Source organism: Monodon monoceros, unplaced genomic scaffold (genome assembly GCF_005190385.1).
Source record: "Monodon monoceros isolate NGI ecotype Baffin Bay Population unplaced genomic scaffold, NGI_Narwhal_1 Super_Scaffold_21, whole genome shotgun sequence".
Classification (NCBI taxonomy): domain Eukaryota; kingdom Metazoa; phylum Chordata; class Mammalia; order Artiodactyla; family Monodontidae; genus Monodon; species Monodon monoceros.
Genome location: NW_021703778.1, coordinates 76,862,383 through 76,879,684, shown reverse-complemented (window position 1 = coordinate 76,879,684; position 17,302 = coordinate 76,862,383). Strand labels below are relative to the sequence as shown.

The 17,302-nt window shown below is 57.5% G+C and overlaps 3 protein-coding genes and 1 pseudogene across 3 annotated transcripts in view; 2 read left to right on the top strand and 2 right to left on the bottom strand.

Annotated features, from left to right (window-relative positions):
- Window positions 1–566: 566 nt before the first annotated feature.
- On the bottom strand, window positions 567–1,767 carry LOC114903849 (annotated as a pseudogene).
- Window positions 1,768–1,988: 221 nt separating this feature from the next.
- Window positions 1,989–17,302, bottom strand: part of CUNH15orf39 (chromosome unknown C15orf39 homolog) — a 34,680-nt gene continuing 19,366 nt past the window's right edge. The window contains exon 3 of the mRNA XM_029239330.1: window positions 1,989–2,081. The gene's annotated coding sequence lies outside the window, so the exon portion shown is untranslated. The remainder of the gene's footprint in view (window positions 2,082–17,302) is intronic.
- On the top strand, window positions 6,481–10,856 carry LOC114903848 (taste receptor cell protein 1-like). The gene is made up of 4 exons (XM_029237111.1): window positions 6,481–6,994; window positions 7,761–8,421; window positions 8,490–9,141; window positions 10,678–10,856. Exons 1-4 carry the CDS (start codon window positions 6,952–6,954, stop codon window positions 10,741–10,743), a joined length of 1,422 nt encoding a protein of 473 aa, XP_029092944.1. The 5' UTR covers window positions 6,481–6,951; the 3' UTR covers window positions 10,744–10,856.
- On the top strand, window positions 10,712–16,807 carry LOC114904923 (taste receptor cell protein 1). Its single transcript, XM_029239331.1, has 10 exons — window positions 10,712–10,739; window positions 11,379–11,633; window positions 11,999–12,156; window positions 12,328–12,458; window positions 12,884–12,948; window positions 13,241–13,380; window positions 14,187–14,245; window positions 14,358–14,535; window positions 15,120–15,162; window positions 15,648–16,807. The coding sequence occupies exons 2-10, from the start codon at window positions 11,515–11,517 to the stop codon at window positions 15,829–15,831; spliced, it is 1,077 nt and encodes a 358-aa protein (XP_029095164.1). The 5' UTR covers window positions 10,712–10,739; window positions 11,379–11,514; the 3' UTR covers window positions 15,832–16,807.

Here is a 17,302-nt window from a genome sequence, read left to right as displayed (position 1 = left end):
AGTCCCCTGTGCTCTACAGTAGGACCTTGTTGTTTATCCATCCTGTATATAATAGTTTGCCTCTGCTAATCCCAAACTCCCAATCCTTCCTTCTCCTACCCACCCCACTTCAGCAACCACAAGTCTGTTCTTTATATCTGTGAGTTTGTTTTTGTTTTGTAGGTATGTTCATTTGTGTCATATTTTAGATCCCACATACAAGTCATATCATATGGTATTTGTCTTTCTCTTTCTGACTCACTTCGCTTAGTATGATAATCTCTAGATCCATCCATGTTGCTGCAAACGGCATCCTTTTGCTATTTTTATGGCTGAGTAATATTCCATTGTATATATGTACCACATCTTCTTTATCCATTCATCTGTTGATGGACACTTAGGTTGTTTCCATGTCTTGGCTATTGTGAATAGTTCTTCTATGAACACAGGGGTGCATGTTTTTCAAATTATAGTTTTGTCTGGTTGTATGCCCAGGAGTGGGATTGCTGGATCATATGGCAACTCTTTTTTTGTTTTTTGAGGAACCTCCATGCTGTTTTCCATAGTGGCTGTACCAATTTACATTCCTAGGGGTACTTCTGCACCTGTTCCAGGATGAGCTGCATGGCCGGGTCACTCATTATCTCCTGCACCTCAAGGCAGCCACGGGCCATCACTTCACATCTTCAGGCTGTCGTGTTGGTTGTACTGGGCCATGAGGTAGCATTGGTAACCGTCTGCTGCTTCCTTTACAGTTGGAGTCCAGGTCTGATGCCTTCTGGTAGACATTTGTGGCCTTTGGGTAGTCTTTCGTCACTTCTAGGGCAGCTGCTTTCCATGTATAACCCTTGATGAACGTTGGCTCTAGCCGGATACATTCCTCACAGTCCTTGAGTGCCATCTGAAACTCCAAGAGTTTGCTATAGCAGGAAGCTTGATTGCTGTACAATTTAGCATCTTTTGAGTTCTGTTTGATGGCTTCTGTTTAATGCTTCCTGGCCTGGGGATAGTCCCTTTTCTGAAAACATGCATTGCCTTTGTTCTTCTCCTCTAAAGCCCACTCGGGCTTTATGTAGGCCAGTCACTCTTGCTCCTGCAGGATTTTCTCTTCCTGTTGGCATTTCTTGAGCACATCTGGGGTTCAGTGCTCTGCAAGAGACTTGTTGTAGAAATGGATGGCATCCTTGTACTTTTCTTTGAAATAGGCGTTGCCAATTTGAGCATAAGCTCTGGTAGTCTGTCGGTAGTCTTCTTGGCCAACTTCAATGGCCTTCTCAAAAAGCTCCCGGAATTCACTGTAGTTGCCCTTTTCAATGTACACGGCTGCTTGGTTGGTCACGAAAGTAATGTTGGTGGGGTCCAGGCCTGTGGCTCTGTCATAGAGCTTCAAGGTTGCGTCAGAATCTTTCTTCTTACAAGCATCATTCCCCAATTCTTTTCCTTTCAGTGCCTGCTTCTTACTCTCCTGAAGATCTTTTTCCATTGGCTCTGGCTTGGTCTCCTTTTTGGGAGGAGGTGGTCGTGGAGGTATTGTCCTGGGATCACGCTCCAACTTCTGGTACAGACTGGACATGTTGAAAGGGGTCATGACTTTCCTGTCTGCCAGCCAGGCCTCCACACTCTGTAAACCCTCTTTGAGCTGAGGATTGTTTGCTTTGTGTTTTAAACCCTCCTCATACATTCGCTTGGCTTCTTCAAATGGGTTTAAGAACTCAAGAGCTTCTGCTTTTCATGAATAGCCCTTGCCCCAGTCAGGCTTGAAGGCAAGAGTTTTGCAACCATCCTCTGAGAGTGTTTCTATTGTCTGTTGTTTCTTTCTTTTTTTTTTTTTTTTTTTGCGGTACGCGGGCCTCTCACTGTTGTGGCCTCTCCCGCTGCGGAGCACAGGCTCCGGACGCACAGGCTCAGCGGCCATGGCTCACGGGCCCAGCCGCTCTGCGGCATGTGGGATCTTCCCGGACCGGGGCACGAACCCGTGTCCCCTGCATCGGCAGACGGACTCTCAACCACTGCGCCACCAGGGAAGCCCCTGTCTGTTGTTTCTGCTAGCTCTTGGTTCAATTGTCTGGTCTCCTCCTGTGCCTGGCTGCCTTAGTTGTGTGCTAAATTAAAAAAAAAAAAAATTAGTTTGTAACATGTTTTGAGGATTAACACAATGTTATCTTCCTGCAGAGACAATTTTGTTTTCCTGTCCCGGTCCCTGAACTCACTAGAAATTAAAGATCATTTTAATCCAATTTTAGGGATTGAGACTCAAAGCTGGGCTACAGTCTATGTGAGGTCTGCCTTCCACATCACCCTTACTCCCAAGGTACAGCCTTCCAGGGTCTCAAACGAGTGGTCTGTGGATTTATAAGAGCCATTCACACACCCTGTCCCAAACTTTGGCAGGCCCTGGGCTCCTACTTTTGTCTCTGTAGTAATCTAGAAGCTGTTCAAAGTACTGCTCAGCTTCCCAGCTGCCTTTTTAGGATTGGCAACACCCCCCGCCCCCGCTACCTGCCATGGGAAAACAGCTCCAAATGCCGAGCCTCCCTCTCTGAATTTTTGTCTCCTCCTGTATCTTGCTCTAGGAATTCTTCACTATTGTGTTGACCCTATGACAGCTTCAAGCAGATTTTTGTTTCTCTGCAGCCAGAGTTTTTATTAAAGGTAAAAATTGCTTTTCCAATTTCTTCCTTGGTTAATGGGCAGTTCATACTGCCTACTCCTTCTTGAGACAGGAGCAAAAGCATGGAGTTGGAAATGAACCTGGAAAGGATGAGGGTTCCCACTTAGCCCAAGTGGAGGGTGCTTGCTGGGGAGACATGGAGAAGGGTGAAGAGAGGAAAATCATGAAGGGCTAAGAGTGCCTAAAAGACTGGGCTGCCTGAAAGAGATGCATGCCCCAAAGACGTCCACTGCCCCCACTGAGGGAGCCCCGCTCAGGCTGGCTGAGTTGGGGGCTGCTGAGTCAGAGAAGGGAGGCCGTGCAAAGTTTCTACCCAACACAGGTGTAAAGTCAGGGCTAGGGCAGTAAAAAAAACCCCAGAAAACCCCAAATAACAGTGGTTTGAATAAGACAGACATTTATTTCTCTCTCACACCAAACAAGTTTGGAGGTGGGAGTCCACGGTCAGTCAGGTGACTTTACAAGGATGTCTAGGACCTTCCTTTTTTGCTCCACCATCTTCCACTCACAGCCTCTACTTCATGGTCCAAGAGCTTGAGTTTCACATTTCAGTCGGCAAGAAGGAGAAGGACAAAGAGTAACATCTTTTCCTTTTGGGGACACTTACACTACATCCCTCACGGCACTCATCCTATTGGCCAGAACGGGGTCACATGGTCACACCCACTACAAGGGAGGCTAGGAAATATAGTCTTTATTCTGGACCACCCCATGCCCAGCTAAGAATAAGGGATAGTGGGGACTTCCCTGGTGGTCCAGTGGTTGAGACTCCACGCTCCCAATGCAAGGGGCACGGGTTCGATCCCTGGTCAGGGAACTGAGAAACTAAGATCCCACATGCTGCACGGCACGGCCAAATAATAAATTAAAAAAAATAAGGGATTGTATTAGTAATGAAGAACGGGAGGAGGAATATTCAGGGACAACTAGTGGTCTCTGCTAGTACCCTCCCCTTTTCTATCCTGTCCTCCCCTCTCTCCTCCAGGAAGCCTTCCCTGACATCTCCGGTACTTACAGGTGTAAAGTCACTCCCCCATACTCTTCTCCCTGTTCCTCCTGGGAGCCCCCTATTCTGTCCTGGTCAAGTGGCTGGAGACCTTGGGCCATCATAGCAACACTTCTCTGAGGAGCAAGGTAACAGACGGGGTGGGGGGGGCGGGGGGGGCGGGAATAAGGTCTGGATCAGGCAGGCACATGAGAAGGGGCACATGAGGAGTGTAAGCTGATCCCTCACCCCACCCCCACTCCTCCACCAGAGGGCTGGGAGCCCGGGAGAGAGAGCCAGGAAGGGGAGGCCCACCTTCGAAGCTGGAGAGGCCTTACCTCCGGAAGGTACATAGGCGAAGCTGAGCATCTGCCAGCCCCACTGCCGGTGTGTCTAGGCAAATGTCTGCCTGGTCAGCCCTGGGACCACCTGTCTTGTTCCTCCCTTTGGGGTCCCACCTTGCCCACTGCTGTCATGTTCTCCAGGACTCTTTGGGTCTCCACACACCCTCTCTTCTGGTGCTGGACTAGGGTCACAGGATGACCCCCAGTGCAGACCCTCCTCCTGCCCCGGGAAGCCACCACTCCCGATGATCACAGAGAGAGAGGGTTCCCCTCTGTACTCCGCTGTGTCAGGAATGGGGCATGGGGGCGGTGCAGAGCTCTTACACAGAACAGTCAGACTATAATCACGCTAGACTGTGGTCCTCTCAGGGCTGTGGAGCTCAGGAGCAGGAGGGAGGCACTGGCACCGGCTGCAGTGCCAGGGAAGGGCCTGGTTGAGGGGCTTGAGCTGTTCCACAAGAAGAGGAATACTAACCAACCCTTGGTACCAGATCCCCATCCTGCCCCAGAAGCTGTGAATCTTCTAAAAGTTCTTGTATTGAAATCCTTGATCTCAAGCTAGAATTCCCACTCAATTTATTTCAGGTACGAGGAACAGTTTATTTCAGGTGTTGGGATGGCCATCCTGTTGGAGCGCAAGGGAAGAGCAGCGAGACCCCAGGTCTAGCCCAGCTCAAGTGCAAATTCCAGTACCAGCCCTGTCATAGACTGAGCCCCATCCTTGTGCATAACCTAAGCCCTGATCCTAGACACAGGCTGAGCCCTGATCTCTAGCTCTTGATTGAGCTTTCTCTGTAAAATTGTTCTTGATCAGCAGGGGCTTGAATGGGGAGAGTGAGCACGTGCTCATCTCCCACCACTGAAGCCTGAACCCAGAGCCCTTGCCCAGTGGTGTGCAGTGGTCTTCAGGCATGCTTCTGTCCCTCATCCCTCTCCTGTCCCTGGGAGCTCCTGCTTTGACCATCGCTGTTAAGCTGGCCTCAGAGCTGAGAGAATCTTCAGCCCTGCCCCCAGCTTTGGCCCCAGCCTCGCCTAGACTGGCCTGGCCTGGCCAGGAGGGGCGCTGAAGGGGCCGGGAGATGAGGACCCAGTGTCCTAGGGTGTGAGTGGCCTTTGCTCTTGGACTGGAGCCATCAGAAATCAAATCTTCCTGGCCCTGAGGGTGCCTGGGAAGGGGGCGGACCTGCCAGCCTGGGCAGAGGTTGGGGTTTCTGCAATCACTCCCTCCTTTGTGGAACACTGACATCTCCGGAGACAGAGGCTTCCTGGCATCACCAGGTAAGACCTGGGCATCCTGGGAGCACAGGCAAGGAAGATGGAATGGGGGTGCCAGAGTGGGTTGGCTGGCCTGGGAGATGGGGTCACAGGCCACAGTCAGGGCTGGGGGGCCGCTTATGGAAGGGCAGGTGGGAGAATGGGGGCAATGGAACTAGGACCGGAGGTATAAGTTGTCAAAGACCAAAGCCTGCCCTGAGGAGGGCATCCACCCCACAACCTGGCCAGGCCTGGACTCTTAACCTCTTCACCCTGAAGGGGCTGGGATGCAGACACAGGAGTGCAGGTTTACAAAGCAGTTGAGCTGTGATTGAACAGAGGGAAAGGGCTGGGCTGAGGGGTTTGCCTGATCCTGGGATGATATATGTGTTAGGGCTGGGTCGGACCATGGAGGATTTTTCCCTTAGAGGAAGGAGTGCCTCCAGGTAGGAGTTGCTGGGTGGTGGCAAGAGGCAGGCGAGGAGGGCTGGAGTTTCCAGCCTGATTTCCTGCTGTGAAGGGTTCTAGGGATTATCTCCCCTTAAGGGGCTTCTGCGGTCTGCCTGTCGTGAGTGACCTGGGGCAGACAGGTCACTGACCCTCTCGGAGGTCACACACAGGCCAGGAGCCTGGTGGGAGAGGCTTTGAAAGAGCTGAAAACTTCCTACAGCTGCCAGGGGTGGGATTGGCGGGGGAGGGATGCAGAGCATGGTCTGAGCCCCAAGCCGAGCTGGCTCCCGTGAAGGCACCAGACCCCTGCCCTTCCTGCCCTCAGCAGCTCAAAGCTTCTTAGGGCCGCCCTGGTCCTTCTCCTCCTGTGTCTGCAGGGGCAGGGGGAGGAAGAGGGGTGGCGAGCAGAAAGCAGGAATGACTGCAGCAACAACCAGGAGGAGGCTCTGGTTGAGACTCCACACCGTTCTGGGTCTGCCCAGAATGCCAGGTCTGCGGGGGTACCAGGGAAGGACCCCTCAACCCAAAGCCCACCCATCTCCACACCCAACATCCCCAGTCCAGGTCTCTGGCCAGGATTCCACAGGGGCCCAGTGGGGGTGGGCAAGATGGGGACTGCTCTCTGATCTGCCCTCCTCCAGACTCCCCTCTTAGCCTAATGTGGTGGGAGCAGGGACAAAAGTGCCTCAGGAGCTGGGGCGGGGGATGGGATATGGCTGTCAGTGTCACTGCCCTCCCCTAAGTCCCATTCTACCTGGACACCAGCAGAGCTCCCCCCACGGTTAGCACCTCTGCCATCATCACAGCTCTACCATGACTGCCACTGTCGCCACAGCCGCCCCACCGTCAGCAGCACTAACGCCCCACCCGCGCCCGGATTATCTGCACCCCTGAGACCCTCGCCACGCCCACGAAGAGCACCCGCCTCACATTTGAAGACTGGGCAGAACTTTTCATTCTTCTTCAATAAGTTTTCAGGCCTATAACCTCTCGGGCTGTGGGGCTGGCACGTTCAACAGAGTCTGCAGCCCAGAGGGAGAAGGGCTTTGCTGGAGGGTCAGGCAGCAGCGGCTTGCAGCTGAGCTGCAGGGCAGAAGTGTGGAAAGGGGCCAGGCAGACGCAGCTCAGGGAGTGGCTGGAGGCTTCAGCTAACCAGAGCTCACAGCTGGGCAACCTTCCTTTCCTGAAGGGGGATCTGAGCAGAGTCTTCCATCTGCCACCTTGCATCTGGTGCTGGAGGCTTGGCAGCCTGAGCGGGAGCCATCAGCATGAACGGGCAGTGGCTTCCAGCCGCTGGGCTTCTCCTGGCTGGTAAGTGAAGGTGCGGCCCCTGGGGGTGGGGGGCCTGTCCTAGACCCCGCCCACTCACCTGGGGGACTTCCATGGCTCCCACATCAGGGCTGACCTTCCTTGTCTTCATGTCAGCCTGGCTTTGGTCAGCTCAGAGGATCCTGAGACGGGGCCAGGATCCCCTGCTCAGTCCCCCACACTTGGGGCTCCATGAGGGCACTCAGCGTCACCCACTTGGGTGAGCCTGGCATGGGGCTGGCCCCCAAGGGGCTCAGTGCACCCTTGTAGCCAGGTGTGGTATTACAGCTGTCAGAGATGGGTCCCCTCCCCATCCCCCCACCCCCCTTCAGCCCTCCAGAAGCATCCTGTGTTCTGGGAATGGAATAAGGTAATTGCCTTGTTTCCTTGCTGGAGGTTGAACAGCACTTCCCAGCATCCTCAAGCAGCCTGCGTCCCACCAGAAAAGACTCCTTTGAGGAGGGGTCCTGCCATGGGGTGGAGCTGGGATGGGAGAGAAGAGAGGGACCCTTGAGGTATGCCCCTTTACCCTCACTGTCCCCCTGTCTGGTGGCAGGGCAGAGTTCCCCTGTCTCTGGTGGGCTAGGGCCAGAGAAAGGAAGTTTCTCCAGAGGTAGCCCAGTGGTTTGGGGCAGAGCCGGGGCCAGGGTTTGGGTCTCCTCAGGCGCCCTAAAGGAGGGAGGAGGCAGGGAGGGCCGGCATCTAAGAGGCTGTGGGCCAATCCCACCCCACCGAGCAGCTGGCAAAACGGGCCTCTCCTGTTTTGCAGCTGTCCTGGTGGTCTCGGCTTCCGCCCTGCCCCGTCTTCCTCCTCACAAAGACCTGGGTCCGTCTCCCTTGGCTTCTGGCCCATCTGCTTTGCAAGGGGACAGCAAGAAGATAGTCCTCCCATCATTAAACGCCTTGGTGACAGTCCTCGCTGGAGTCTTTCCCTCAGCCAAGAGGCCAGGGGAGGCTCCTGGCAGGAAGGCAGGAGCCCTTTTTCCAGAGGCACCTGGGGACCAGCAGACTCTTCTAGGCTCGCTCCTGGACTTGCCTCTCCACTCAGACCAGCCTGCCCCTTTGGGAACCAGTGGGGTCTCAGACAGGGCCACACCCAGACCAGTTCCATCAGCAGTGGCTGAGCCTGCAGCCCACAGGGCCCCTGAGTCCCAGCCAGTGTCCTACGTGGCTGGACCTGGAGAGGAGATCTTGGTCACCGGCTCTCCAGAGATAGCTGCCACGTCACCATCGCAGGCTTCTCCACAACCTCTGGCCTGGCCCGTGGGCAGGCACGCCTCCAGCCCCAATGCTTGGGTGCCATCTGCATCAGGGGCCAGCAACTTCAGCCCAGGGACCGCCCCACTTCTGACATTGGCTCCAAAGGCCCCAGAGAAGGCCGTGTCCTCAGCACCCCAGGGCCCACTTGCGTTTACATCGATCAGTAACACGTTGGCTGCCACAGAGCCTCTTCTCCCTGTAGCAACAGTATGGTCAGGGCCGCACACGGCCCCCACAGCGCTCACAGTGGGCTCAGGCTCACCCAGAAGTGGTCTGGCGTCCAGTCTGGGTCCAGCACCCAGTGGTCCTTCAATGTTGCCATTGCCCTCAGCGGTACCCTCTCCACAGTCGTCATCAGCATCACTGCCACTGTCGTCCCCACCCTCATCCCCGTCACCTGCACTAACGTCACCATCACCAGTCCTGGCCCCAGTTTCCCCCTTCACCACCGGAGCCAGAACCTCTTCAGAGATGCTTCTGCATCTGAACTCCCACCTACAACCTCAGGCCTTATCTTCAGTGTTTCCAGCGTCCCACCTGCCCTGCCACCTCTGGTGGTTACAGGGATGGCTGCTCTTCCGTGGACAGTCCAGCCTGGGCCGGTGGTCCCTGCCAACGCAGCCCCCTTGACCACCCGCTCCCTCGGATGTGTCTCTGGCCTTCCCGCCGGCTGCCCGAGCGTCCCTGGAGGTGCCGCCTCCTCCCAGTCGTCTTTCCTGCCTCACCCCGGCCAAGCTGTCTCATTGCAGGACTCAGGCTCCCCCTCCCCAGGACCCAGTCGCGTGACTCACTCTGTGACCTTCAGGATCACCAATGAAGCCTTCTCAGCGGCACTCGGGAACCCTGCCTCCCTGGAGTACCAGCTGCTGAGTGAAAACATCCGACATCAGGTGCGGGCTTCTTCCTCCGTCTGCTCAGGCGTGCTGACCCCAGCCCACCCCCTACCCCACTTGCCTCTGAGCACCCAGGCCCGTCCCGCCTCTGTGCTTTGGCATAGGCTGTTCCTCCACCCTGGGCCACCTCGCGCCTTCCGCTGCCCTAGCTGCCTAGCAAAGGCTGCCTCCTTGGAGAGGCCTCCCCCGGTGACTCAGACCCCCTGCCCCACAGAATCGGCATCCCTCCCTCTGTGAGCTGCCTTTCCCACACAGTCCCACCCCAACCTGTGGCTCTCCGCAGACCTCAGCTCCCTGAGGGCAGCCGGGCACAGGGCTGGGTGCCCACAGGGGCTCTGGAAGTGTGGAGTCAATGAAACTCACCCTGTGCCTCTCCTTGGTGTGGGGAGGAGCATGTGGCGTGCAAGGTGGGAGCCCAAAAGGTAGAAAACTGACCCTGTCCCGTGAGTGGCTCCAGCAGGAGGGGAGAGCCAGGCAGAGACCCTTGCAGAGAGTGGGTGTGGAGAGAGCGCTCTCCCAGGAGGGCGGGGAGCTGTTACGGGATAAACAGAAGACTGATTTAGATTGCCATGGTTAGGGGGCTGCCCAGAGAACACCTTTCTTTCCTTTTTTTTTTTTTAGTATAAATTTATTTATTTATTGGCTGCGTTGGGTCTTCGTTGCTGCGTGCGGGCTTTCTCTAGTTGCGGCGAGTGGGGGCTGCTCTTTGTTGTGGTGCGTGGGCTTCTCACTGCGGTGGCTTCTCTTGTAGAGCACGGACTCTTGGCGCGTGGGCTTCAGTAGTTGTGGCACGCGGGCTCAGTAGTTGTGGCACGCGGGCTCAGTGGTTGTGGCTTGTGGGCTGTAGAGCACAGGCTCAGTAGTTGTAGCACACGGGTTTAGTTGCTCCGCGGTATGTAGGACCTTTCCAGACCAGGGCTCGAACCCGTGTCCCCTGCATTGGCAGGCAGATGCTTAACCACTGCGCCACCAGGGAAGTCCGAGAACACCTTTCTGAGAAAGGGGAATTTTAACTGGGATGGAGAGAAGGCAGCCAGATAAAATGGGGAGGGGCTTTCTAGACAGAGGGAACAGCGTGTGTGAGGACCCTGAGGTGAAAAGGTGGGCAGAGGCTGAGGCCCAGGGCCATGGGAGAGAGGGGCTGCATGGAGAAGACATGAAACCCAGGGTGGGAGGGGGAGAATTAGGAGGAGGGGCTGTCGTCCAGGTGTGATGGCAGGGTGGCGGCTGTAGGGATACAGGACAATTGGATTGGAGAGTGATTTTCAATAAAACTACAGAGAAGGAAAGGCCTGGGAAGGCTGTGTGTTTGCTGGACAGCTGGAGGCGCCCTGCGGTTCTCAGTAGAGGGTGATCGGCAGGTGGTCCCTGGCGGCCATGCGGGGAAGTCTTGGGTGGCCCCCGGCAGTCCAGGTGGCCAGTGGGGCCATTGCAGGGGCCAGACCAGAGATAATGAGAGTGGACGAGGGTGGGCTGATGCTGTGGAGGAGTGGGGGGCCACGATGACCCTCAAATGCCTCTGTCTGTCCTCAGCTCCAGTCTGTCTATCACGAGGCCTTCTCCAGCTTTGAGGGTGTCGGTGTCCTGCTCTTTAGGTAAGTGAGCGAGTCTTTCAGGGTCCACCACCTGCCTGCCAGCCGGTCTGTGTCTTCTCAGGCCACAAGAGCACTTGCCCAGGCTGCCCCGCCGTGCCCAGCCCCATCAAGGCCAGAAGCACCTTAGGGACCAGGAAAAGCCCTGAGCGGGCGGGCAGGAGGCCCACATCTGGTTCTGCCCCTGGCTGCGTGACCTCAGGTGACCTCCTGCCTGCTCTGAGCCCCAATTCCAGCTGCAGAATTTGGGCAGGGGTGCCAGGCATTGCCTGAATGTGGTGGGAAAGGCAGAGGACTTCCCTGGGGCCAGGAGTCCATAAGTGACATGTAAACAGATACAAATCCCCTTTCTGGTTCTGAGCCCCTGGGGATACTGGGGGGGGACCTAAAGCCAGATTTGCAAGCCGATGCCAGCCCTGCAATCTCATAAAAAAGGTTGAGAAGGTCCAAATCATCACATGTGAATTGTGAGCTCGGTGTAGACCTTGATAGAGGCTTGATTATACCTAGTGATGGGAAGTTCACCACCACTATCTTTCCAGGCCTTGAGCCAAGTTAGTTAGAAAGTTTCCCCTTTTAATGAACTGAAATCTCTCTCTGAATTCCCTGCCCTGGGTCTGAACAGAAGCTTTGTCTCCCCAGCCCCAGGACGGCACAGCAGAAAACGGGTCCTCAGGGGAAGGATGAAGGAAATCTGGATCCCGAGGCTGCTTGTTTTCAGATCTCTCCCCACAAACCCCTTCAACCCCATGCTCAGGCCAGGCTGCCTCCTCAGGACATGGCCAGTTGGTCCACCTCCTACAGGCTTTCAGAGATTCCTCAGGCCTGTCACCTCCCTCTCTCCAGATCCCCTGCTCCTGTGATGCCACCAAAGATGTTTTTCTCAGTCTGGCTCAGGTTGACTTCCTGATTGCTCACAGCGGCCGTCTCCCTGGGCGGGATTCCCAGTGTTCCCATTAGAACCAGTTTGTTGGGGTGTCCGAGGGAACCTGCTTTCCCGAGCACCTGCTTTGTGCTCTGCTGGCTGCACCATTAGTCATCACACAACCCTACAGCAAAGGCATCATTGTCCGCATTTTAGCGAGGAGGCAGCTGAGGCCCAGAGGGGTGTTGTCACACAGGGACTCAGTCCATGGCTCCCCCGGTGGATTCCCCTTCCTCGGGACACTGGCCTACTTGTGCACCAGTCAGGTCCTCATCCAGCCCCCAGGGCCCTCCCTGCTCCCACTGGACCCCTGGTAAGGATGTGTCTCTGTCCCCAGGCCTGACTCTGCAGCTGTGAATGCCTCCCTTGTGTTTGGGGGCCTCGCCCCGGGCCCCTCTGCCCGTGAAGTCCTCTGGACTCTGTACCGCAAAGTGAAGGCCGCAGGGAAGATGTTGGGGAACCTGTCCCTGGATGAGAGCAGCCTCGCCTCTGATGGTGAGTCTCCGCCCGACCCCCCCAACCCCCTACCTCAGTGCCTCCTCGCCTGCCCACGGATGGCTGGGGGTGCTCCCTAGAGGGGCCCAGCTCCTGCCCTGGCCATGAGGCAGCGCGTGGTAGATCAGGAGGCTCCTGGGGCCTCCTGAAGTCCCAGCCATGGCTCTGCAGGGTCCAACCTGACCGACCTGGCCCTGGAGACCACCAGCATCCATCTCACGGCCATGAGGCCCTTCCAGCCCCCGCTCCTCCTGCCTGGCTCTGCCCCCTTTGTCCTGCTGGAAAAGACGATCCTCCGACAGGTGAGGTGGCCTCTTGCCCTCCCTCCAAAGCCTGGGACACCCACTTTGCCTTCGTTGACTGCAGGCCTCCGTGGCTTGGGGGTGAGGCGTGGGGTGGCACCCAGCCACAGCCCTGTGGGGGGAGGCAGGCATGGAGGGCACACAGCCCTGCCTGATGGGCCCCCGTTTGAGGGGTGACACCCTGCCCGGGGGTGGAGAGGTTGCCTGAGGGAGGTGACAGCTCTGTCCCAGGGGCATATGGTCAGGCTCTGTAACCAGACACCCCTATCCAGGGCCAGCACTAGGGTAGGAAGTGAGACACCCAGGACGCAATATTTAAGGAGACGCTCAGTTGCCTCACCCCAGCCCTGCCCCCACTCCATCCCATGCTGGGTCTCAGGAGTGACAGTCCCCAGGCCTGCCCTGACCTCCAGGACTCCCCACAGGTCACACCCGTGCTGTCAGGATTCTATACAGCGCGTCCCCAGGAAGAGCCCCTGCTCCTCTTCAGGTGGGTTGGGCTCTTCCCCTGCTGCCCAGCCTGCCCTGCTCCTCTCCTGGGGGCCACCCTGGGGCAGAGGGGGGCGTGACTCCGAGCCAGGCCATGGGAGCCATGGGCTGGGAGCCACCAGGGGAGGGCTTTGTCCCAGATAGCTCCAGCTGGCCCTATGAAGCTCTGCCCTAGGAGGTAGGGAGCCCTAGTGCCTGAGGGTGTGCTGGGGTGGGAGGGTGGATACCTGCTTCTAGAAACATGTGCTGGCGGAGTCTGTAACCCCTGCACTCCCCTCTTGTACTCGCCCTAGTAATGCGGGCCAGTGGGTGGGCGTTTACATCGAATACAAGTTCCAGACCCCCATCGGTACCCACCTCCCAGGCTTGGCCAATCACCTGGCCCGGAACATAATGGATCCTGCTGTCCAGAAATCCAGCATCATGGCCAATGGTGAGTCAAGGCTGGGATCCCTGTGTGTCTCTGGTCAGCAGCCTCAACGTCTCTGGGTCTCAATGTTCCTCCTCTGGAGAATGGACAGAATTTCATTTCGACCACAAATACTCTTGTGCTGGGGCCACCGAGAAGAATCAGTTACGGAGCCTCAGATGGGGAGCTGGATCGATAAGCTCCGTGGGCCATCGTATCTGTCACAGCTACTCGACTGCTCCCTTATAGCTAGAAGGCAGCCCCAGGCAATATGTAGACAGATCATGGCTGTGTGCCAACACAACTTGATGGATACGGAAACTTGTATATCACATAACTTTGATGTGCCACAAAATACTATCCTTTTGATGTTTTTCAACTATTTAAAAAGGTAAAAACTGTTCTTAGCTCGTTCTTAGCTATACGTAAACAGGCAGCGGGAGGGATTGAGCCTCAGCCTGGATGGGGCTGACTGCTGGCTGAGAGCATAGAGGTTGGGGTGAGCAGCCCTGTGCAGGGCTTGGTCCTCTCCCAGGGCTCCCCGGATAGGGGGCTTAGGCTGATGCCCACCCACCTCTCCGCCCCTCTAGCGGGGAAAGCAGAGCTGGTGCAGTATGAAGTGTGGCTGCAGATCCTGGACCAACCCCTCACCAAGGGCTTGCGGGACAAAAGCAGCCCTAAGTCCCAGAAACTTCAGGGGATGCTGATGAGATGGGTGAAGTGGGGGCGGGGGGAGAGAAGGGAGGAGCAGGAGGCTGGAGGCTTCATGTGTGGGGACCCAACAAGGCTGCAGTACAGCTGTGACCCTCTTCCTCCTCTCTGCTCCCCAGCTGACCACCGTCCTCAGGCCTCTGCAGAACTTCGGCCAAGTGGTGGTGGAGAAGTTCCAGTAAGGCTGTGGTGGCTCTGGGTGACCTGGGGCCCAGGGCTGAACTCTAGCGGTGGGGCCAGTGGCTCAGAAAAACAGCCTTCCTGAGACCCCCCCCCCCCGGGCTGTCTAGCCTCCTGACACTGGTGAAGATCCTCCTGCCAGGCCCGACCCACTGACTGCCAGGGTGGGTGCCACCTTCTTCAGGGCCGTGCTGGCCCGAGCCCTCGTGCAGGACTGCGTGCTCCGGGGTCTGCATGCCCTGCAGGAAGCTGAGGGCCTCTCCGTGGAGATGGTCAGCCCAGACCTCGGTCAGTGCCTCTCTCCCGGCTTCCCTCTATGTATCTGTGTCATCCGGCCGTTTGCATCCTGCCTCAGGCTCGTTGCCTTGCTGCCCCTGCTCCCCCCTCCGGCCCTCCCTTCCTCCTGGACTAGCCCCCAGCTGGCTGCTTTTTAGGGTCCAGGCCCGGCTCCTCCTCTTCCCGGGAGCCCTCCAAGGTGGCCCCAGCTCTACAGCTCTATTCCTGTAGCTCCTTCTGGGCCAGGACCCCTCGCCTGGGCCTCCTCTGCAGGCCTGGCTTTGCCTTCTCAGGGGTCTGTAGTCTGGAAGAGTGGGGACCCACCCAGCCATCATCTGCCTGTTGGTCCCGAAGCCTCAGGTCAGCTTCACGCCCCCACCCCCAGCCATGCTGTGGCGCTCATCGTCCTGGGGCTCCTGCTTCTTGCACTCACCCTCGTCCTGCTGAGTGTCTGACTGGGCCAGCCAGGGTCTCTTTCCCGGGAGACAGGCTGGGCCCTTGACCCTCTGAGTCAAGCTGAGGGGTCACTCCCCACCCCAGGAACTGAGGGGCTTCCAGCCAGGGAGCTTGGCCTGACCCCACCCTTCCCGTCCCAGGTGCTGACGCGGAAGGCCTGCTTCAGAGTGTCCAGGTACAGAGGTCAGTTCTCCCTGCTCCCCGGGACGTTTACTCTGGATGGGGTCGGCCTCCCAGCCACCAAGGCCTCGTGCAAACATTTCCCAGTGGGTGTTGACAGAGCCTGGGCGGTACAGTCACTGTGCCCCAAAAGCTCACCCCCTCTGTCATGGGGGGTGAACCCGGGGTGGTCAAGCGGAACCCTCTAAATGCGCTCCACTTAGCCCCAGAAATGCTGCAGAGGGTGGGTGGACAGAGGCAGAACTTAGGGCCCCACGTGGCCAGGAGAGCTGGAGCAGGGAAGGAGATCTGGGGAGGGGAGCTTGCCTCTACCACCGGAGGACCAGGCAGCGACTCCTCCACGCCCCGGAAGAAGTGGGGACACGTACCCCAACTCAGTGTCCCCTTTGACCCCCAAAGCCAGGAGGACGTGGGGGAGGGCAGGTAGCACCGTTCTGGGTACACTGTTGTTCCTGACTCCTGGCTTTTGTCCTTTCCCCACCCCCCAGGCGCCCCTTCCCGCTGTTGCTCCCGCCACTAAAACCGCACCCCAAACCTCTCCTCCTCCTGGCCCTGCCCCCAGCCTTCCACAGTCAGCGCCTGAACCCTGACAACGAGAGCCAGAGCAGCAAGGCACCACCTGAGGTCACACAGCAAGGGGGCTTCTTCCCTCCTAGCTCATCCAAGGACTAGACTCCCAGGGCCGCGACAGAGGCAGGGTGCGGGAGACAGCGCCTCACCACCCACACCAGGGACACCAGGCGTGCTCTAACCACGGCGGCACCCACCTCCCCCCAGAAGGTCTGGAAAACTACTCAATACCATCGTCATACTCAGGTCAGGCCCTGGGGAGCGGAACAGGGCAAGATGAAGGCCTGCAGAAGATGCGGACGGGGGAACAGAGCTGGCGCCCTCACACCTGGCCTGACACGGTGGTGGGGCTGGAGGTCTCATTGGTCTCAAGCCAAACTCCGGTCCTTTTGGGGTATGGAAAATTAAATGACACGGCGCAATCAGAAGCTGGTACAAAAGACTGCTTTTGTTTCTAGGCAGTCATCCAACATGAGGACACAGGAGAGGTTCAGAGCAGAGCCCACAGGAGGAGGAGGTGGGGGCAGAAGACTGACTGACAGGGTCAAGTGTGGGAATGGGGACTCTTGGGGGCAAGGCCTGGTCCCAGCCCCACCTCCGCCTTAGGGCCGGCCACCCTCAGACCAAAGGCCTTGGGGTGCTGGTGGCCGAGGTGAGGCCTGGCTGTGTGCCAGGGAAGGTTGGTGCCGCGGGGCAAGCCGGGCTCAGAGAACAGACCACCTGGCTAGGGAAGGTCTAGGACAGAAGCTGAGCTGACAGCCTCTCAGGGGCGGAGGGTGGGGCTTTGGAGGGGGAGGCAGCTTTCCTGGACCACAGCCAGGGAGGTGAAGGCCTTGGCCCACAAATCTCCAGCGACTGCTGGGCCCGCTGGGACGTGAGAGATTTGGTAGCACAGGGCGATGGCCTTTGAAACCATGACCTAGAAGGGAAGGGGACTCAAGTGTAGTCTTACCCCAAAGGCTCCCTCGACCTACAGAAGAGCCGGCAGGCCCGGTGAGGGGACCCAGGAGCCCAGGGCCCAGACCATGGGCTTACCTGGCCAAAGATAGCAGCCAGCACCAAGATGCCAGAGAGGGTCAACAGGAAGGTCACCATGTAGAGGTTGACTGTAGCTGGCGGCCGATTCCTCTGCACTTCTGGAACACTTAAGCTTTCATTCATACCCCTGAAGGTCCCCTGCCCCCCAAGCCTCTACCCCTTGGTACCCGGAAAGTAGCCTGATATCTGCACCTATCTTGGGTCAGCCCCCTCTCTCCACGACTTCTGACTCAAGGGCCACGGCAGGCCAGGGACTAGGAGGCGGCCCTGCAAGATGCTCCCCCAACCGTCAGGATGCCTAAAATATCCCTGCTAGTGTTTTTCTTAGGGAGGGAGGGTTATGCTAGCCTTGTTCTCCCGAGCTGTCCCCCTTACCATGAGAGTCCCTGTAGGTGATACAGGAGAGAAGGGGGTGGGATAAGCAGGAAAGAGCCTGAGGGCCAAGGCTGGCCAGTGAACACTGAGCCCCTCTTCTCTTCAGGCTTTGGTCGCCTGGCCCTCCACAAGCCAGGCTGTCGAGCATCACATGAGGCCT

What these genes read in the sequence shown, in the direction of transcription:
- LOC114903848 (XM_029237111.1), top strand. Translation starts at nt 6,952, where the DNA reads ATGAACGGGCAGTGGCTTCCAGCCGCTGGGCTTCTCCTGGCTG. An exon ending in TTTACATCGATCAGTAACAC is followed by an intron (nt 8,422 to 8,489) that starts GTTGGCTGCCAC and finishes CGGCCCCCACAG; the next exon opens with CGCTCACAGTGGGCTCAGGC. An exon ending in GTGAAAACATCCGACATCAG is followed by an intron (nt 9,142 to 10,677) that starts GTGCGGGCTTCT and finishes GTCTGTCCTCAG; the next exon opens with CTCCAGTCTGTCTATCACGA.
- LOC114904923 (XM_029239331.1), top strand. Translation starts at nt 11,515, where the DNA reads ATGGCCAGTTGGTCCACCTCCTACAGGCTTTCAGAGATTCCTCAGGCC. An exon ending in AAAAGACGATCCTCCGACAG is followed by an intron (nt 12,459 to 12,883) that starts GTGAGGTGGCCT and finishes GACTCCCCACAG; the next exon opens with GTCACACCCGTGCTGTCAGG. An exon ending in ATCCAGCATCATGGCCAATG is followed by an intron (nt 13,381 to 14,186) that starts GTGAGTCAAGGC and finishes TCTGCTCCCCAG; the next exon opens with CTGACCACCGTCCTCAGGCC.